The sequence below is a fragment of the Carcharodon carcharias genome, chromosome 10 (genome assembly GCF_017639515.1).
Source record: "Carcharodon carcharias isolate sCarCar2 chromosome 10, sCarCar2.pri, whole genome shotgun sequence".
Taxonomy (NCBI): Eukaryota; Metazoa; Chordata; class Chondrichthyes; order Lamniformes; family Lamnidae; genus Carcharodon; species Carcharodon carcharias.
In genome coordinates, this window is record NC_054476.1 from 116630654 (window position 1) to 116653531 (window position 22878).

General features: G+C 43.3%; 1 protein-coding gene across 1 annotated transcript; it reads right to left on the minus strand.

The window, feature by feature from the left end:
* Positions 1-9657: 9657 nt before the first annotated feature.
* Positions 9658-19197, minus strand: pex12 (peroxisomal biogenesis factor 12). The gene is made up of 3 exons (XM_041198295.1): positions 19023-19197; positions 14458-15008; positions 9658-14030 (listed from the first exon to the last, which is right to left on the minus strand). Exons 1-3 carry the CDS (start codon positions 19149-19151, stop codon positions 13634-13636), a joined length of 1077 nt encoding a protein of 358 aa, XP_041054229.1. The 5' UTR covers positions 19152-19197; the 3' UTR covers positions 9658-13633.
* Positions 19198-22878: the final 3681 nt, after the last annotated feature.

The window sequence follows — 22878 nt, forward strand, 5'->3', positions numbered from 1 at the left end:
ATAACAAACTGGTGACGAGGATAAATCAGATCCAGTACTGTACCTCACCCAGCGATTGTTAGTATCTAAAATAATTAAAAAGAAATGAATATATACTCATCCGAGATACCACAGTTTTCAGAATCAATCCCTTTGAACCAGTGACAGACAACTGGTCTCAATATGTAGACATCCTGTGTTCTTCTTTCAAGCCAATGAAATCATGGGGGAAGAAAAGAGAATGATTCTCCTGAGTATTTGTGGGACCAAGACCTACAGTTTAATTCAAAGCTTGACGGCCCCCAGTGCCCTAGATTCAAAAGCTTTCAGTGAATTAGTAGACTTCGTTAAGGGACATTTTCAACCCAAGCCCTCAGTCACAATGCAGAGGTTCAGGTTCAATTCATGGAATAGAGCCCCAGGGATACCATTACTACCTATGTCGTGAAATTAAAACAACTAACAGAATATCGTGATTTCAGTGAAAACCCTGAATGACATGTTTAGGGTTCGTTTGGTATGTGGTGTGCAGGAGGATGCTTTCAGCAAAGATTGCTGGCTGAAGAGAATCTTGATTTTAAGAAAGCGTTAGAAAGAGCGCTTATAATGGAAAGCACTAAGGGCTACAAGCGATTCAAGGGGCGCAAAATGGCGCAGTTCTCCTAGTTGGGCGGGAGCATTCAGCCGAAAGCAGTGCAAAAAGCCGGGACTCTGCCGCGAAGTGGGAAACAGCCTCTGCTAACGAAAATTTAGAGGAAACAGCTTAGCAGCAAAGTCGAAAACAAATTTTTATCAATGTGAAAACGATCATTCTCCTAATGATTGGCAATTTAAAAAGTACAGTGTTATTTTTGTCACAGAAGCGGACACATATTAAAACATTGCAAAGTGAGATTAAAACAGGCTTCCAGGCAACAATTGAAGTCCAATGAAGTCTATAGTGTGGTTGAGCCAGAAACAACCAATTCTGACAGTTATCAATTATTCAACATAAAAGTTGGGAAGCCAGATGCAATTATTGTCACATTGCAAGTGAATGGTAAGCCATTAAAAATGTTAGTAGACTGGGTGCTTCTACCACTGTAATAGCAGAACATACTTTCAGATATTTAAATAAATATGATCAACAATTAAATTTGGAACAAACATCTGCCAAGTTGAAAATATACACAGGCGAAGAAATCCAGGTAAAAGGTATCAGCAGAGTAACTGTCCATTATAGACACCAAACGGCACAACTATCTGTGATGGTATTGGAAGGTGGTGTACCAAGCCTTCTAGGTCGAGGTTGGTTGAAGGAAATTAACCTTGATTGGCCTATGAGATTTCAAAAGGAAGTTGGGAGTGTTCCTGAGTTGAAAAAGGAACAAGGCAAGGTACTTCAGAAAGGGCATGGAGAGTCCAAGGACCACAACTGGATGAAAAAGGAGTGTGTAGCCATTCAACAACCTGAAGAAATGAAGACTGTTTTAAACAACGGCATTGAAGAACAGCAGAAGAATCCCAAGGAGACTCTGCTGAATTCCAGAATTCCAGAGGAAACGAGTGACCTTCGCAAAGAAAGACAAAACCTGTTGAAAGACCTTCACACACTACCAGGATCCCTCAGGACAAAGTTTGTGCCTGTGAAAAATTACAAAAAGAAACAGGAAGAATTTAACATCACTCTGAATAAACTGAAGAACCAGTTGGCAGAGAAGATGCAGCAATTTTCAAGGTTCCAGAAGGAGGCCAACAGATGCAAGGAGACAGGAGAGCTGAAGAATCAGCTGAATGAAACTAAAGAGGCCTTGTAAACAACAGTCATAGAACTTTCCAAGATGCAAGCAGATAATGAAATCATGGGTAGCTCAACTACCAAACTAAGACAAGTTGAGATTTCACCTGAGAGAAGTCTAGCCGACAGTAAAATCAACGAGGCGGCCGAGACTAAACTCTGTGGTAGAAAGATGAAGGCAAAAAGGAAGAAGGTTCTGAAAAGACAATAAAAGGTGAGAATGACAAAGTTTACAGGTGAATCGTTGGAAACTAAAACTTCTCGTTTCCTATTTCACGACAGGACAACCCCCCACACTACGACAGGAGCAACACTTGCAGAGTTACTGATGAGGCGCTGTCTTCGAACAAGACTGAGCCTGATACTTCCCAATTTGGAGGGGAAGGTGGAGAAAAGTCAAGTGAACCAAAAAGCAACTCATGATTTGCGTAGTTGGAGAAGCAGTATATGTAAAGAACTTTGGCGGACGACCGAAGTGGTTAGCTGGTAATGTAAGCTCTGTGGCCGGACCATTGTCGTACCACGTGGAAGTGGAGGGCCAGATCACCCATAAGCATGTGGATCATTTAAGAAAAAGGGATATACCCCAACAAAATGATGTTCCGCCTGTAACCATGGCTGAACCAGTGGTTCCTGTTGAGGTTGCTCAACCAAGGACAGACATGCCCAATGTCTCTGTCGGAGTGGAAGACACTGAACTGTATGTGTCTAATAAGGTACCTGATGTTAATGCGGTTCCAGAGAATGTGTTTCCTACAAAAGAATTTGAAGTTGTGGAAGCTGCAACGTTCCACACAGATCAGAAACCCACTTGAAAGACTGAACTTGTAATTTCATGACCTATGTAAATATTGTAATGTCATGAGATAAATATACTGGTAAATACAAAATGTACAGAAAAGTTAAAGGGGGAGGAATGTAATAATTATAGTTCTGATAAACGTAGGTCTGTAGCTTTAAGAATAATCCTGTGTTGTTATTCACATGATCCGTGTAAACCAACGGGTTAGCAGAGCAGGGAACTCTAGGAGGGGGTTCTTTAGTTAAAGAATTTGATGCACACATGTAGTTGCTGCTGCAGTCTTGTAAATAAAGTTAAATGTGTCCACCCAAAAAAGTTGCCCGGAAAATCAACTCAACAACTGGACGAAGTTAAAGGATTCTCAGGCAAGAGGGATTCATAAGGGCCAGATGCCCTCAGAGTCCTGAGTGGAAGTTCCAGGGGTGTCCAACAGCTGCTTCTCCTCCCTTTGGGTGCCTGAGTACCCCGACTGACTCTAAGACAAGTTGATATTTCACCTGAGAGAAGTCTAGCCGACAGTAACGTCAGAGGTGGCCGAGACTAAACTGTGGTAGAAAGATGAAGGCAAAAAGGAAGAAGGTTCTGAAAAGACAATAAAAGGTGAGAATGACAAAGTTTGCAGGTAAATCATTGGAAACTAAAACTTCTCGTTTCCTATTTCACTACAGGACAACCCCCCACACTACGACAGGAGCAACACCTGCAGAGTTACTGATGAGGCGCTGTCTTCGAACAAGACTGAGCCTGATACTTCCTAATTTGGAGGGGAAGGTGGAGAAAAGTCAAGTGAACCAAAAAGCAACTCATGATTTGCATAGTTGGAGAAGTAGTATATGGGTCGCCTGTGGGCTGGATGAACCGCTAGTCTCCTCTTGTTCCCTTGCCTTCTTCCTGCTGGCCCCTGTAAGTGAGAGAGGAGAGAACAAGTGACTGTATAGCTGCCTCCGCCAAGGAGGAACACATGAGCCTTAGGTTTCTATGTGACATGCATGGATCCTTACTGGACGGAGGCCGCCCGCCGACCTCGCCATTACCACAGGCTCAATCCAGTTCCTCCCCAGCCATCTGGGCTGCCCGCTCCTCAAAGTCACTGAGGTTCTTAAGGTCAGGCCAGCCCCATCCAATCTTCTTCTCGCTCTCCCATTGAGCCTCAATTTTAACTATGCAAAGAGAAAATATGGGGTTGAAGGCAATTGGGTTTCATGTATCTTTCTCACGTTTCCAGTCTTACAAATAACCCACTGGATTGTGTGCCCTGTGCTTGATCCACTGTAGGTTGTCCACAAGGGTTCTGGGGCAGCATCACCCTCGAGTGGTGAGCCCATGCAGATAGAAGGGTAGGGCTCACAGAGGCATGTAATTAGCGTTGGTTGCTGGTGCCCTCAACGCCTAAATCCCTTCCTCCCCACCCAAACCCCCCTGACCCAGACAACATCTGAGCTGTGTGTGTGGAAGGGTCAGGGACCCACAGCGGCCTCTCCACCTGCAGACTAGATGGACTACAGTGAGGCTATGAGCAATCATCACCATATAATGTTGAGTAGCTCTATGCATGGGCTGCACAGATGGTGCCCTTGCCACTGAGGCCCATGTCCCCTCTACCATTCATTGAGGTGAATGTGAGCAGTTGAGGGTTCACTTACCCTGGCAGAGCAGATGAGGTCATTCATTCGTTTGGGGCATTGCAGGCCCTGAGCACTGATGTCCTTGGAGACTTCCTCCTGGTCTTGGTGACTGGCTTGGCCTCTCTTTCCATCCTCTGAGTAGAGGATGGCCCTCCTGGCCTCCACCGCATTGAGAAGGGCTTCCAAGGAAGCAACACTGAATCTGGGGGCCTGAGGTCCCTGTGATCAGCAGGCCATCTCCTCCATCAAAGATGGGTAAGTGATTTCAGGGCGCCTTTTAAATATGGCGCTCAGATAAGAGGGCGTGCTATCTAGTCTGCCCTGCCGTGAAAAAAGTCAGGAAACCTCTGACTGCACAATCAATGAGACCAGCCTCACATGATATGGCACGAATTCCCACCGGCCTCAGCAGGGGGAAACACTCCCAGTTTCTGCTCCCACTACGGGACTCACTCCCGGACTGGAAAATTCTGCTCTATAATTTACATTATGAAATGTAACTGTATGTTCTCTGACCATAATTGGCTTCAGGTTGCAATTTTAAATGATGTCTTTGTCTTGATTTCTGGGATAAGCTGTTCTGAAACATCTGAACCTCCAATCACTTGAGCTGTATACTTTTGGTGACATCATTGCAAGTGATGCTAATTTATTGGAGACTACAACATGCCTTAAAATTCCTTATCTGAGACCCACTGATCTGGTTTGCACTTACCCAGAGTATTGAGACCACACCTGGTCAAAGTTGTGAATGACATTCTGTGACTGCAATTATGGCTCTCTGTCACTGCTCATCCTTCAATTCTCAACTATTCCACTTCATTCAAAGTTTCTCTTCTGCAATCACCATTCATTGCCATTAAAACACAGGCACCATGTCATCTTCAGTAGTTTTTTTCACTTCACCATGATACTCTCATCCATAAGCATAGGACATCTTCCACCAGCCAAATACTACTTATCTAACTAGTGCATTGATCCAAAGGTACTATGCTCTCTAATAGTCTGTTCATCATCAACACTTGAATAAGCCAAAATTTTCATCAGCAAAATGCAAAATTCATTGGTTCCTGTCTGCAATTTATACCTTAGGCTTAATTTCAATGTCAATTTCACCAACTGCCACTTCAAGTTGTACAAGATGCAGAACATTTCTTAACTGTTTCATCCAAAAAAACACTCCTCACCCCATCTGCTTCCCACTCACATGTACTGTTACTTAAACTGTGTTTTGTCCATCTCTGAATATCGTCTGTTTCCACTCTCCCACTCCCACAAAACCACTAGTCTATGTCTTCATTACACAGAAGAGTAAGTACTCCATAGGTCTTTTAGCTAATGTCACTGTCACAATGCTTCATAAACCTAAACTCTTCTAAAATACTACGTCGCATGTTTTCACCTGCACAGGGCCCAAGCATCTCATCACCCCATCTTCCTCAATACTCATTGGCTCTACATGCCCAGCAAGATGGCTTCAAAATTCTCATCAAAGCTTTCAAATACCCTGTCTTCTTCCCACTCAATTCCCCTCCTGCTTATGACCTTGCACCAACTCTTTGCAACTCTTAAAATGGAACTTCTTCCTGTCCCTTTCTCCCACTACTCATCGATGAGAATTGATTGGCACCATGCTCCTGCTTTTTGGATTTCTTGTTAAGCTCCCCACACCTTGTCCTTCCTTCCTTTCTATGCAAAGAATGTGTCAGATGCCTGGTCTTTAATTTTGCTTATCGTCAGCCACATTATCACTCTCCAATCTGTTTCCTCTCCCAGCAGCTAGTTTTTTCCTCCTTACTGTTGTTTACTATGTGAGAAGTGCTATAGAGATGAAAGTTAGTGAAATGTTGCTTTATGTGGGTAGCTAGCCGAGTTATCTTTTATTGCTGAATCACCAAAGTAATCTTGCACCAGAATTCCAATTTGTGCTGTTTCAGGCCTCGTGAGGTCCCAAGCAACTACCTCAAGCAGCAATGAAGATCACAACAGATCTACACAACTGAGGGAGATTAATATCCAGATATTGTGACACTTGAGAAGGAATGGGCAGAATATTAACTGCCAAGGGAAGCTGGGCAAGGGTGTGGGTGCAAGATTAAATCTCCAAAAAGTGGTGTTGGGTTGGGAACCCTCCTGTCCACTCCTGATTTTAACTCAGGTGGGTTTGCAGGTGGGCAGGGAAACCCCTTGCAGCTGCTGAGAAAGTCATTAAAATATGCAAACAGGTAATTAATTTTGAATTTAACCTTTCATTCTGGCTTTAACATCCAACACATGGGTTCCCCAAGCTCTCTGCATCTCACCAGGGTCACCAAGGCAAGAGCAGAGCAAGAAGTGATTCTTTAATGAAACTGGGAAGACTTCAAACAGCAAAATTGAAGGCCTACAGTCATGCCAATGAGAGGCTACTGCTCACAGCACTTCTTCTAAGAGTCTGCTCTTAATGCTTGACAGGGGACTTCCCATTTCTTGGAAGTCAGTTCACCTATTTTGAATTTCACTCACATTGATCTGCGCTACCCTGCTGTTAGCCTTCACTGTGGCATGTAAGCAGTTTGGAAACAGTTTATGCAGCTCCACCTTGCACCTCTGATGAGGAACAAGAGCAGCAACACCAACAGCAGCATCCGCTGCCTTCTCCTCAACAACGTGCTGCTCCGCATGTCAGAGGAAGTGGACACAGAGATCACCATTACAGGGTCCATAGACAGAGGATCTGACGTGTGAGCATCTGTGCCTCAGGGGGCTCAGGCTTTCACGACAGGTCATTGCTGACATCGGTTAACCGGAAATAAACTTAATTGGACCAGCCACATACTGTGGCTACAAGAGCAAGTCAGAGGGCAGGAAGCCTGCGGCGAGTAACTCATCTCCTAACCCCCCCAAAGGCCGTCCACCAGCCACAAAGCACAAGTCAGGAGTGTGATGGAATGCTCTCCACTTGACTGGATGAGTGCAGCTCCAACAACTCTCAAGAAGCCCAAGACAATCCAGAACAAAGCAGACCGATTGACACCCATCCATCACCTCAGTTTACCGCTGAGCTTGAAATTGTTAAGTCACTCACCTCCCAACTCCTTGTACTTCTGCTGTACTGTCTCCAGGTTCAGGGGACCACACTCCTGTTGCTGACTTCCTCAGTTGCTTCCATCCAAATCCGCCTGGTCAAACAGGCCGGTCCTCTTCCTCTTGTCCTCGGCAAACATCACCTCACTTCAGTCCCTCGGATCTCACAGCAGGACCTCTAAGAAACAGTCCTAGACCTGGCAGCCTTAGGAGGGGTACAGTCTTTCCAGGTCTCCTTTCCATTCCTGTGGCTTCAGCAACCATGTACAGTTCAGCCACTCCAAGTAGAAATCCATCCACAGATTCAGTGCATCATCTAGCCCACCTCCGAATGTTTGGGAAGTTTGGAAGCAGAATGCCAAACAGCCGTGGCAAAGCCCTATTCAACTAACAACAGGTTTGCAACCCGCTACTGGCCACCCCATTACATATGCTTTCTTGTATTAATATAATATGTTTGTTCTTCAAAGGAAGACAGGCCTATAACTGGACAGTAGTTCTGAGGTCTTTGGTTCCCTGTTCGTTTCTTCTTTGGGATGAAGGAAAGGAGTCTCTGGACGGTCGCTGCCACATATCAGGAACTTGGTTTAATTATTCTGGGAAAATGCTGCTAAGATCGTAGGCCCTTATCTCTTCAGAATGGTTTAAGCATTAGTTTAAGTATTATATAAACAAACTATTATACTGCTGGTTTAACTATTATATTCAGAATGGTTAAAGTCAGACTTGTCCAACCTGTGGCCCGCAGGTCACTATATAGGCCACCAGGCCTTTCTATCTGGCCAGCAGACTCCACGTTTAAAATGACAGTCAGTAAATTTGACGATTCTGCGAGTTTCTGCTCCTCCAATCACAGACTATTTCTCTCCTGCGTTTGCTAGTGAGCCTTTCAGCAGCAAAAATGGGAGAAAACCAGTCTCTGGAGAAGCAACATCCATCAGTCTGAGGCCTGAAAAAATGGCGTGATGCCAGCAGTATGTTGGGGAGGGAGGAAGGTTTTCAGGGTGTGGGAAAGAGTCAAGAGTGGATGCCGAAAGAGGAGATAGTGACTGTTGGTGGTGTAGGGGTGAAGAGTGTCAGCTGGTGGGTTTGGGAAAGACTGACTGCTGGTGGGGGAGAGTGGCTGCTGGTATAGAATGTCTGGTGGTGGGGTGAGAGATAAGAATGTTTGCTGGTGGGAGAGGGTAGCTGCTGGTAGGGAGGTGAGTGGCTCCTAGTGGGGTGTGTGCGCACGCATCTGTGAGTGCGCGAGAGGCGTGTTGTGCGAGTTTGAATGTGTCTGGTTCATTCCCAGTCTCAGGGTTCGCACTCACCCTCACGCACCAACACACTCGCACCAACTCACATATTGGGTGAGGGTAAGGATGAGAGAGTAAGCACCCTGAGACTGGAAGTGAGCCAAACGAACACAATTTGACCCTCTTGCACGCAAATGGTCATTATTACTTTTTTTCAAAATCAATTTATTGCTCTGACATTGCTTTATTATTTAATTAGCAAGCTCTTTTCCTCATGCCTCAACATTTTATTGAGATTCATGTTTAATGTTGCACCAAACCTTATTTTTCTGAAATTTACTCATTGGCCCCTTCAGTGAGAAAAAAATTGAAATGTGGCCCCTCGCATGAAAAGGCTGGGCAAGCCTGGTTTAAGTATCATATAAGTGAAGTATTACATTGCTGGGTGTTTATGATTTCTTCTGCTTCTGAGCAATAATTTCCTACTGTAAATAAATTTGTCCATTTGGTTTAACTAAGTCCAAAAGCATAATGTTTTCTGTCTTTTGAAGTAGTCTCTTGGCACCCCATCCTACTTAAAGGAGACACATGGAGTCTTTTTTTTAAATTGTCAACAAGAGATAAGAGTGGGGAGATAGCTCCAATGTATAATGGAGCCTGAATTCAACCCAGACTAATGGGATACAAGTCTGTCCTCTGTGTCAGCTCTAAAAGATCCTAATTCAAATTAGTTTGGACGTAGCTGTGGGTCCACAGTACAAAAGCATCCCTTTTGTAGCACAAATGACAACCTCTCTCTCAGATAGCCAGTGGGAGAAACTGAAAAAATGCTAGCACAGGATGTTTGAATTAAACTACATTGAAGCAAAGTACAGGAAACTTAACGCTTGACCTAGAAATGATTCATGCTCAAAGTAGATGTGCTCCATTCCCCAACATAGACATAAATAGCAGTGTAAGGAAAAAAGCATTTGGACGCTTGTTTGAAGGTGTGATGGAATTGCTGAATGAACTCGTGATATCTATAACCTACTCAAACTTTAGACATTTTATCTACGTTAACTCATTCCCCTTCAACCTCAAACTCCCAGTGCACTGTTATCTCTCACTTAAAGACTCCACAAAGTGTTATTGTCTGAACTGCTGCAAGAGGAAATTGCTCTGGCTTTATTAACATCGCATAATGAAATAGGAGCTTGAGAATTAGACTTTTAGGAGCACATTCTTTTCACATTATTCTGAATGTTTGAATACAATTCATGTAGCTAGAAATGCAGGAAACCTTTTCAAATTTTTCAGGCCTTTAAAGTATATCAATAAACTGAACAGTAAAACTGCTTGACACAAACACAAGCTCTAACCAGGCAGCATGGTCGCAAAGTCACAAAGAGAATGTGGACAGTTTAGATTTAATTACTTGGGAGAATAGGGAGCAGACTGCCTGGAGAGACAGTGGAGTAAGATTGCCAGCAAGTGCAAGAGGAAGCTGGATAATTTCTGGCTAAATAATTGAATAAGCAGTTTAGTATTTGAGTATTGCTGAAAGAAGAGACATATTGAAGCTTTATTAGTTTTGCTCACAAGCCATCTGAGTGAGAGGTTGCCATTAGTGCTAAAAAAAGAGGTTCTCTACCACCATCAACCACAAGCCTGCCTACACTGGTCAATATACACATTGGGATTCTTACAGTTCCACACGCTATAAGATTGGTCTTATCAGCAAACTTATAAATAGGGCCCGAGCCATTTGCTCACCATGCAAGCTTGATGCTGAAATAGGGAGCATCATACGCATCCTGCAGAATAATGGCTACCCTGGTCAGATCATTTTGTGCTGTATATCATGAACGGGCCTAAGACCATCATTTTCAGCCCTGTAATGTGCCAGTCTACCTCAGATTACCCTGGAAGAGCAAGGTATCTCAAAACTTTGAGCAACAGATGAAGCTAGCTGTTTCATGCTGCTCCTATGCCATAGCAACATGAGCAGTATTCACCACTAACAGGATGCTGCCCTCAAGCCAAAGACATTCTGCCTATAACACAAATGAGTAATTTGGTTTATGAATTTCAATGTCAGTGTGGTGCTAGGTACGTAGGCATTCATCCCAAAGACTGGTGGATTGTATCAAACAGCATGTCCCAGCCGCTGTTCTCAATGGGCAAGATACAGACCGTACCCAACCAGCCTGTGCTTGCAAAACTCAAATCACCAATTTAAGATTGTCAGTCGGGCCCGCAATGTGGCCCATGTAGTTGGAAGCTACATATATTAAAACACGGGGCCCTGTTCCTTGCAGACAGAAAGAACATGTGCGCACATTGTACCTATTTTGGCTAAACAAAATAAGTAACAGCCATTCACTGACTCATTCCTCAAGGCAATGTCTTGACCAATCAGGGTCAAGCTACCTGGTTTAAATTTCAAACAATGCTTGGCAGTTAACTGTCAGTCACCATGAATTGATGCATTCTCAATGGCAATGCCTCTGATCAATTAGAGTCCACTTGCCAACCAACCAGTACTCTCTTCTCATATAATATAAATTGTTATTTTCCCCATATATTGGTACTCTTGCGAAGTGTCCTGATGAGAGCAAGGCAAGAAGATTTAACGTCTCTTTTTTCAGCAAAACTCAAATTCTGCATTACCAAACAACTAGTAGTTTAGTATTTCCTGATTTTTGGGAGTAGTCAAATATGACAGCAGCCTGTATATATTTCAATACAAAAATTTTCCAGTTTGAAAACATAAATCTTTAATTTAGTTACTAAAGAAATTTTAAGTATTTGCAAATGTAGAATCATTCCAATAAATACACTTACATTTATGAGGGGGGAATAACAGAGGGTATATCTGGCATAACATCTACAACTGAAAATACTCCAGTTAATTAGCAAAATCTTGTGCTTATTAAAGTGCAAAATGCTAGGAATGCAATTACTGTTGGCATCACACATTCCCAGTGAAGTAGTATTACCTCCTCGGGTACCAATCTGATATAAGGAAGATCTTCTAGCAATATTAGAAACTTAATGCACACATGCGCTCCCTGTCCATTAAACAGGATGGCTGTCACGTTTCATATCACACAAATACTTAAAAGGAAATATAAATAAAAACAGTGATTTGCAACATTCAGAAAATATTCTCCAGGAGGAAAACTATATCAGAAGATTTGCAGGTTCTTAATACATGATGCTACCAACAAGAGTGCTGACTCCAGTCTGAATGGAAATTAACTTTTGAATGAAGTCACCCAATGCTTACTTAATGTTAAATATACTTTGTAGGTGTACTCAATTATACTTGGGATAATACACCACTCTCCCCCACTTTCTTTTAAATTCCCTGACCATTTGACATACACCATATCCCAGAAGATTGTGCATTTGAAAACAGCATAGGCTCTAACTTACCATAAACTATTCCTTGGGATAACAACTTGTTTTCAGAAAAGCTCAATGACTACCATGTTTGTTTAGAACTCCAATAACTTGGCCAAACTCTAGATTCACTGACGACATGAGCTGCTTTCTTTAAGATGAACTCTGATCTGCTTAAGATTTGCAATATTTTCTGTTCTCCCTTTAGATTTACAGCATTCACCATTCTTCTTCCTACTTCTGGCTAGGCTCTCTTCAGTTTAGATTTTGAAACCTTTGGTTTACAATTTCCATGTAAAACTGGTTTACTGACTGAGCTGATGTATAGTTTATTATCGTTTTCAATAAAACATTTTTTTAAAAATTTGTTAAATGTTATAGAAACATTTTACACATCAAAATGATTTAGTGCACAGTATCTAATCTATCTAGACTCCTAAAATATACATTTCTAGAACAATTCAGATTATGGGCATTAATGTTAAAGGCCATTGCTACAATTTATGAATTGATCTAATCCAGAAGAAGTTAAATCTTTTTAATCTTTAGAGCACTTCCTCCAATGTAAATTTGTAAACAGTCTACGGCGATAAACGAGTGCTATATATTACAGTCATTAATGATCTGGTAAACCTGTATATTTGCTTGTCCTTTTATGATTAAATCATCAATCTTCTTTTTCTTCTCGAGTTCTCTGCCCGAAGACAGGCCCGACCCAAAATGCCATGACCTCCAACAAGGGCAAGAAGGCAGGTCCCAAACCCAGCCAGAACTTGGATTGAACACCATGCTGTAGGCACCAATCTGATCCATACCGGCCTTCCAGCTAACTGAGCCAACCAGCCCCGGAAGGAGTCCAAGTTGCTGTGGTAATATACACTTTTACATGCATGTTGTAGCCTGAAGCTTTGGATAGTGATAGTAGAGGGTCCAATTTCTTTCCATCGCATGGCTGACCAGGAATCTCTCCCACTCTTACCACCTGCTATTGGAGTGTGTTGGAAGGATCTACAAGTTGATACTCAACCTATTTGGCCATGTTATGAAGATACATTCCTTGGCCATCAAGTCCTAGAGTGGAACTTGAACACAGAGCTTCTGGTTCAGAGGCAGGAACGCTACCCACTGTGCCAAAAGACCAGTTAAATCATAAATAACATTTATGAATTAAATTTGAGAATGATAAGATTCTATTCGAAGATTCATAATTATCATGGAACATCATGTCTAACTCTAAACACAGGTTTCCATTTTTCTCCTGCCATAGTACTAAGTCCACACCCCTCGCAATACTTATGAACTGCTCCCCTGATGTTCTGGGGCCCCTTGTATTGTTCATTGTAGTCCTAAACCACACAAATAGGAAGGACTCAGTGTGTACTGTGTTAGCTGATCTCAACTAGGATTGCAAGATTGCTGAAACAGGCTTTAGCAGTCTAGCTCGGGCCTTTTGATCATCATTCATGACTCGTGCAAGAAAGGGTGGATGTGTGTAAGCACCAGTACCAATGCCTTTATAGATGAATTTCCTGTCAAGATTCATAAATGAACGGCCACTTGAATGAGGAATGATACAGGTTAGCACATTTAAGAGGAGAGAAAATTGGAAAAATAATTACATCAACACAGTTGAAACTTGCATCGTGTACATCAGCAGTAATTAGCAGACGACATTGCACTGAGTCTGACAGCTGCTGGGGAATATTATAAAAAGTACATTATCAATAAAAGTATGCTCAGATGGGCAGATCTGGTGCCTTCATGCTTCTGGAGAATAAAGTTTAACTAGGTGCTGCAGTTCAGAAGGGTAGCCTGTCACAGGACATCGCTGGTGGCACTTTACATAGCTGTAAGCACATCGGTAACAGTAAACATATCCAGAGGTTGCCAATGCTGTATCATTTGTCCGAATCTTGTTGCACAAAGGACACATGGTCTTCAGTCTAGGTAAAGACTCGTTTGGTAGCTTGTCAAAGTGCACTGGTGGAGGTGGAGTTGGGAGGGAGGAGAGGGATTTAATTGTCTCCTGGTTTTCGGATGAGTACCACCACTCAAGAAACTGCAGGAAAAAGACACCCACGGAAACACCAGTTGATAGGGACACTGCCACACCCCCCAGTGCTTTACCAAGGAAGGAGGTCAGCTTTGCAATCGCACTACAGAGAAAGAGAGAGAGTAGTTTAGAATACATGCAAGTATTGTTCCAATATTCTGCACCATGATGTGACATGGCTCATACGCTCATGCGGCTGCCTGTGATCCAACTCAAATACAATGAGTTCTTAATTTCAGGCTTGGAGCAATCAAGAATCTTCAAACATGTAACTCTCAGCACCAATCTTCTTTTTTTACCCTTATTATCCTCATTTTTAATCTGGTGTTCCCTGGTATTTGAAACCTTTATCAAAGTGAACCTTTTGTCAGTATCCATCTTATCAATTCTCATCACTATTTTGACACCTCCAATATGTTATCCCACTATCTTTGACAAACAAAGAGTGCACTCAACTTCTGTAACCTTTCTTCATTATTTAGATTCCTGATAACCATACCTCACCTCCTCTAAGCTCTTTTTTTTTTTACCTTTCACTAGGTGAGGGGTTGCTGACAGAGGAGGATCTTTGCTTCAGGTCCAGCAGATCTGCAGGGGTCAGGTTTCCCAAGCGGACCCCTGCCATTCGCAGCAGCGGTGAGTGGAACTGCGTTTTTCCGAAGATGTACAAGAGGCGGTAGATGAGGAACCACCCCTCCCAGCCCATGTTCACAAAGGGGTAGGCCGCGAGGAAGGCCTTGTACAGACGCTTCCAAGAGGACTCTGGAAGATGTATTGCATAGTCATCCTCCTCTCGCAGCCTAGCAAACAGTTTGTCTAATTTGACTTTTATATATGGAACAGCTATTATCACCAAGACGGATCTCCAGTGTTGGGCCCACGGGAGCCCGTGGCTGGCTAATCGCCATAGTCCACGGCCGCCACCCAGTGGAATTCTTTTCAAACCGTAAAAGTTCTCAGAGAAGGAAGCACTGGTCCGGGACAGATAGTGACGCTGAAGCAGGAGGTCCAGCAGCACATAGATTTCATCGAAGCACCGCCACAGAAACCCATAGCGACCAGGGTTGGATTCTGCAAGCACCTGAAGAGAAATATACATTACTGTAAAATCACTATACCCTGCCCCAAAGTCTTAGTCAGCCAGAAGCAAGGTTTGTCCATTCCTAGAAAAGCATTTTCACATATTTCAAAAGGATCACTTGAAAGTTAATGATGAAAGAGCATGGAAATGGGGTTATGTAAAAGCAAAATACTGTGGATGATGGAGATCTGAAATAAAAACAGAAAGTGCTGGAAAAACTCAATGGGTCTGGCAGCATCTGTGGATAGAGAAACAGAGTTTACGTTTTGAGTTGAATATTGCTCTTCTTTGGGACTCATTTGTTCCCAAGAAGAGTCATGTTGGATTCAAAACTTTAACTCTGTTTCTCTCTCCACAGTTGTCAGAGCCCACTGAGTTTTTCCAGCACTTTCCCTTTTTATTATGGAAATGGGGCTGAATGAAAGCCTGCACAGATGTAGTGGCCTGAACAGCAGCTTCTGCATTTTAAAATTCTATTAACATTGATCATCTCTTCTATTTCTGACTTCACAACATAGCTCTCATGCTCTCCTTGTCAGAAACACCCAGTAGTCTATGGAACCCACATTTACTATTGACTTCAATAGCATTCCCTGGTAACTTACTCCACAACTAAATTTACCCTTTTGGTAAAAATGTCTGCACTTTCCCACTTCTCAGTCTTGACTTTCTAGTGTGTTATCTTGTGTTCCCTTCTCCACGGTGAACAATTTGTCTGTCTCTGCTTTTCCATTGCCTTCATAATCTTAAAAACATCTTTTGCTTGCAATCAATATAATGATGCACATCACGTTAGAATTCACTAGCCTGTACAGCATGAGCATTATAAAAATGGCACACATCTTTCATTATTTCCATCCCAAATGAAGCATCAGCAAACACTTTCACTGAGGCCAAACCACTTTGAAATCTTCCAATTGTGTCATGATTACATTAACATTTAATCTTAGGGTGAAAATGCAGTGTATTAACTGAATCGAGCATCCTGGCTTCCAGCATCAACCATAACATTCATTATCAGAAGACAACACTGTCCCTTATCGCCATCTCCTGCCAGGATAACATACAAGCATTAGGTGAGGGCAGGGCTGGCTGGTCTGTGATACTCTCTCCCCAGTTAAAAAGTCCAGCAACACTCAAATTTGGCTCATATATGAAGGGTAACTTGTTTGAGGGAAAAAGGGTGAGCTTTGATTCCCACCACTGCAATTTTCCTTGAAACATTTCTGAGTCTGTTGCAGATTAATTGCAAGAAATTGATTGCTAGCATTAATCAACAATTTCATTATTGTGATATCATGTGACTACGAGGATGGTTTAAGGCAAACTTTTTTTTATTCATTCATGGAATGTGGGCTTCGATGGCTAGGCCAGCATTTATTACCCATCCCTAATTGCCTTTGAGAAGGTGGTGGTAAGCTGCCTTGAGCCGCTGCAATCCATGTGGTAAAGGTACACCCACATTGCTGTTAGAAAGGAAGTTCCAGGATTTTGACCAAGCAACAATGAAGGAACAGCAATATATTTCCAAGTGAGGATGGTGAGTGACTTGGAGGGAAGCTTCCAAGTGGTGGTGTTCCCAAGTGTCTGCTACCCTTGTCCTTCTAGATGGTAGCAGTCGTGGGTTTGGAGGGTTCTGTCAAAGGACCCTTGGTGAGTTCCTGCAGTGCATCTTGTAGATGGTACACACTGTACCACTGTATGTCGATGGTGGAGGGAGTGAATGTTTTTGGATGGGGTGCCAAACAAGCAGGTTGCTTTGTCCTGGATGGTGTCAAGCTTCTTGAGTGTTGTTGCAGCTGCACTCATCCAGGCAAGGGGAGAATATTCCATCACACCCCTGGCTTGTGCTTTGTAGACGATGGACAGGCTTTGGGGAATCAGGAAGTGAGTTACTTGCCACAGGATTCCTAGCCTCTGACCTGCTCTTGTAGCTACAATATTTTTATGGTTAGTCCAGTTCAGTTTCTGGTCAATGGTAACCCCCAGGATGTTGATAGTGGGGGATTCAGTGATGGTAATGCCATTGAATGTCAAGGGGTAATGGTTAGATTCCCTCCTGTTGAAGATGGCCATTGCCTGGGCACTTGTGTGGCGAGAATGTTACTTGTCAGCCCAAGGCTGGATATTGTCCAGGTCTTGCTGCATTTGAACATAAACTACTTCAGTATTTGAGGAGTTGCGAATGGTGCTGAACATTGTGCAATCATCAGCAAACATCCCCATCTCTGACCTTATGATGGAAGGAAGGTCATTGATGAAGCAGCTGAAGATGATTGGGTCTAGGACACTACCTTGAGGAACTCCTGCAGTGATGTCGTAGTAATGAGATAGTTGACTTCCAACAACCACAGCCATCTTACTTGGTGCTAGGTATGACTCCAAACAGTGGAGAGTTTTTTTCCCAATTCCCATTGACTCCACTTTTGCTCGTGCTCCTTGATGCGAAACTCAGCCTTGATGTCAAGGGCAGACACTCTCACCTCACCTCTGGAGTTCAGCTCTATTGTCCATGTTTGAACCAAGGCTGTAATGAGATCAGGAACTGAGTGACCCTTGCAGAATGCAAACTGAGCATCTGTGAACAAATGCCATTTGATAGCGCTGTTGATGACCCCTTCCATCACTATTGATGATCAAGAGTAGACTGATGGGATGGTAATTGGCCGGGTTGGAGTTGCCCTGCTTTTTCTATACAGGACATACCTGGACAATTTTCCACATTGTCAGGAAGATGCCAGTGCTGTAGCTGTACTGGAACAACTTAGCTTGGGGTCCTGGAGTACAAGTCTTTAGTACTATTGCTGGAATATTATCAGGACCCATAGCCTTTGCAGTTTCCAGTGCCTTCAGCTGTTTCTTGATATCACATGGAGTGAATCTAACTGGTTGAAAACTGGCATCTGTGATAGGGACCTCTGGAGGAGGCCGAGATGGATCATCCACTTGGCATTTACGAATCAACCACATTACTGTGGAGTTGGAGTCACATATAGGCCAGACCAGGTAAGGATGGCAGATTTCCTTCCCTGAAGGACATTAGTGAACCAGATGGGTTTTTACAACAATTGACAATGGCTTCATGGTCATCATTAGACTTAATTCTAGTTTTGTATTCACTGAATTCAAATTGCACCATCAGCCTTGGTAGGATTTGAACCCAGATCCCACAGCATTATCCTGGGTCTCTGGATTACCTGTCCAGTGATATTGAACCATGGTTTTATTTCATCTTGTGTTTTACATGTTCCTATTAAGAATAGTCATTGGATGATGTACTAGTGCCCATGGGACTACACCCTACAAATCAACACCATTTTATTTCTGTAATTCAGTATACAATCTTATTCCTGAGAGCACAACCTTTTGAGAGCAATTAACTAAAATTTGGATTACATCTGGAGATAACATTTCCATAGAAGTATTTATGGTTACTGGTGGGAGCATTTAAAATAAGGAATCCAAAAGGATAAACATTACTTTTTACATCATAATTCTGGATTTGCAAAGGTGCTCAGTTTACTCCCCTACCCTCGTATCACCTTGGTCGAGCTGGAGAATCCAGCAGCAGCTAAAAAAAATGCCTCTGCCAGGGAGCAATTTTATACTGTATTCAAACTATAGCCAAAAGCAAGAATTAATTTTCACTTGCGTCATGTGGGCAAGGCGTTGCAATACACCTTCCAAACAATGACGTTACCTTTAAAGTGCAAGCACGGTCATTCAGGAAAATACTGCAACAAGATATCTCAAAAAAAGCAAATTAGACAATCTCCTTTTGGGTAAGTGTTGGTCAGAAAGCCTGGTGATCTTTCTCTTTGTCTACTCTTCATCATTGAAGGGGATTTAAGTTATCAGCAGCTCCCTGAAGAGGGTGATCAGACCCCGACTCCCAGTCCACAGTGGGGACCGACCCAGTGGGGAAGGCCTAGCTCGGCCTCTTGCCCTCAGACTGGCGCCAGCTGTGCCCCTGACCCGGTGCCCACCCTCCCGCAGGACGCATTCAAGCCTCACCTTGCACGCGTGTTGCGCTGCCGGTCTGACTGCCGACATCAACGTGTCCTGAGCCACCACCTCGAAGATGGACGGTCGGCCGGGGTTCCCCAACAGCCCGCCTGTCAAATGGGCCCCTCGCTCCGCCATGGCCGTCCAGTCTCCTGGGCCAACGGCTGCAGACACCTCCTCCCGCCGTCGTAAAAGCCCGCCCCCACTGTAGGCTCCTCCCCCGAGAAACCGCACCCTCTAATGTAGGCCCCTCCCCGAGAAATCTCGTCCATGGGCAGCCGGCCCCGCCCCTGGAAACCCCGCCCCCACTGCAGGCTCCTCCCCTGAAAAGCCCCGCCCCCACGGCAGGCACCTCCCCTGGGAAACCCCGTCCACCATGGCGCGCTCCGCCCGTGGGATACACCGCCCCCACTGCAGGTGCCTCCCGTCAGGAAACCCCGCCCACAACTTCAGACCCCTTCCCCAGAAAACCCCCCACCCATCACTGAAAGCCCCACCCACTGGAAATCCCACCCACTGGAAGCCCCGCCCACTGAGAAAGACTACCTCAGTGCAGGGGCAGGCTGGAGCAGCCTCTTCTAAAGATAAAAACAAAAAAACTGCGGATGCTGGAAATCCAAAACAAAAACAGTTCTGTCGAAGGGTCATGAGGACTCGAAACGTCAACTCTTTTCTTCTCCGCCGATGCTGCCAGACCTGCTGAGTTTTTCCAGGTAATTCTGTTTTTGTTTCAGCCTCTTCTAAAGCCCTGGCGGGAGTGAGTGGAAGAATAGCACGCTGCTGATACTGAAGCTCTGAAATAAAAACAGAAAATGCTGGGAAAACTCAGCTGGGCTGCCAGCATCTCTGGTGAGGGAAGCAAAGTTAATGATTCAGGTCGATGATCTTAGAGATGCCATAGGCTTGAAGCATGTGGAAGGGCCCAGATCCACAGAGATGATATGTGATTGTGGATGATCAGAAAGATTAAACAATGAGTAAGTCATTCAGGGCCATCGGGAATGGTAATGGGGCAAAAAGGAGAACAGAAGTATCCAGAGGAGGTGTGAATGGCAGAATAACTGCCACCCGAAAGCAAAGTGAGAAATGATAGAGAATAAAAAATGAAACCAGCAAAGACAAACAAAACAAAATGGGGGCAGAGGTTTTGATCAAAAATTGTTGAACTCAGCATTGAGGCCAGAAAATGCCGGATGCTGAGTGCAAGAATGAGGTGCTGTTCCTTGAGCTTCACTGGAACACTGCAGGAGGCCAGGGACAGAAAGGGTAGAGTGGGAGCAAGGTGGAGACAAGCTATAGGAAGCTTAGGGTCATGTTTATGGACTTGCTGGCTCATAGAGCATAGAATCTTACAGTACAGAAGGAGGCCATTTAGTTCATCATGCCTCTTTGCAAGAGCTGTTAAATTACTGTCATGTTCTCATAGTCAGCTAAATTCTTTTTCACCCTAAAGCTACATTTTTTCTCTTATGTAAGTGCTGGCTCAGAACAGATATTGTCTCATGGGTGCTGATTGGAGAGTGAACGCTTCAAAGCTGTGCAACCATGGGAGAATCAATGACAAGCCTGTACTCGGGCCATGTCCATACATGAGACTTTCACATGTCACGAAAATGCCTCTTTATTTTTGAAAAACAATTTTTAAAGACTTTCAACTGACTGGTACTTAAAAATATGAGACAGCAAACTGCTTTAAAATGTAAGGCCACTTTCCAAGGTGAAGGTGAGAAAAGCAAACAAGAACCCCCTCTGAAAAGTAATGTGAAGAGAGAGACATTTCAGAGGTAATCTGCAGACATCTAACTAAGGAAGAGTTTAAAAATGCAAAGTGATGAATTTTAATCAATAGTAAAGAACTGCTAACTAGCCAGATACACCCAACAGACACACGAACTCCAAAGTGGAGGATGAAATAACCCCATCTCCTGCTGGTTTCTACTATCTTGAAATGTGTCAAAAGTTTCTGAGATGAAAGATCAAAATGTGATTACTTGTTCTACAATGTCTACGAAACATGTTAATCAAATTACTTTTTGGAAATATGCAGACAGGAGGTTTTTAAGAACTGGTTTTGCCAAGCCAGACGAAGAGAGAAGTCTTCAAAGTCACTTGGAAAAACTGCTGAAGGGAACAGTAAGTAATCTCCTCTCTCTTTCATAAATGAAGAGAAGCTCTACCTCTACAGTATAAAAATCTAACCCAAGAGATATTGACTGTCCATTGGAAAGAACCTCAGGAAAAACCCATTGATTTCTGGGAGATGGATCACAAATTAAAAAGAAGAAAATTGTCTCCTGCAAAGTACAGTCACCAGGACTTCAATTCCAGGATTTTAAAGAAACCAGCTAACTTCAAAAGGCTGCAATGTTCAACAATCCATGCCTCAAGGAAAACAAAGGACTTAATCATATATTCTTTTAATTTTTATTTGGACTCTAATTTTCTTACTTATAATATGTGTCGTTGTGTCTTTTATTATTTTTCCTTAAGTTTAATAGCTAATAAACTTGCACTTTGACTCAAGAAAGCCTGGTTTGTTTGGTTCCTTATTAAAAAGTAAATACATTTGGATTGGAAAAGACATCTATGGGGAAAAGAAATGTAATAATCTTAATTGCGACCAACCGTGGAGGCTGAATAGAGAGGGGGTCAGTTTGTCCCTCCTCACTTGGTCGTACCACAAGCAAGGGATAACTAAATGTGTAGGACTCCAGGCTAATATTCATGCACCCCAACACTCTCACCAAGCCCAACAGTACAGAGGCAAATTGTATCACCATTTACTAAATGACAATGGAATAAAATGCTACTCTGAGTAACGGTGACCATAAAAACATTAGATTGTTGTAAAAACCCATCAGATTCACTAATGTCCTTTAGGGAAGGAAATCTGCTGTCCTTATCCAGACAGTCTATACTTGGCTCTAGAGCCACAGTAATATGGTTGACTCGTAACTGCTCTTTGAAATGGCCTAGCAAGCCACTCAAAGCTATGAGTCTGCTACACAAAACTATAATAAGGTTAAACAGCACTAGCAAACCACCCTTTGAGGATAGGGACACAGGAACAGGAATAGGCTATTTAGCCTGTCGAGCCCACTCCACCATTCAATTAGATCATGGCTGATCATCTACCTCAAAGCCACCTTCCTGCACTATCTCCTTATCCCTTGATGTCATTACACTCCAGAAATCTATCGATTTCTGTCTTGAACATGCTCAATGACTGAGCTTCCACAGCCCTCTGGGGTAGACAATTCCAAAGATTCACCACCCTCTGAGTGAAGAAATTCCTCCTCATCTCAGTCTTACCCCTTATTCTTACATGATGTGCCCTGGTTTTAGACTCACCAGCCAGGGGAAACATCTTATCTACATCCACCTTGTTACACCCTGTAAGAATTTTGTAAGTTTCAATGAGTTCACCCATAATTCTTCAAAACTCGGGAATACAGGCCCAATCTCCTCAATCTTTCTCGTAAGACAATCCTGCCATTCCAGGGATAAATCTGGTGAATTTCCGTTTCACTCTTTCTATGGCAAGTGTATTCATCCTTAGATAGGTGGACCAAAACTGTACAGAATACTCTGGGTGTGGTCTCACCAAGGCTCTACATAACTGCAGCAAGACATCTTATCCTACTATTCCTATACTCACTAGTGCATAGTGCCGCAGAAATCCAGAGACTGCTACCTTTGAAGTCCTGCTTACTCATCTTCCTAGCTCCCAAAAAGCTGCTTGCAGGATTTCATCCCCTTTTCTAACAGCACCAGGGGTATCTAAAAATGAGGTGACAGCCAAGTGAAGCTATAAATCATGACTACATGCAAACTAAACAGCGAATGCAATGATATTGGCAGAGCA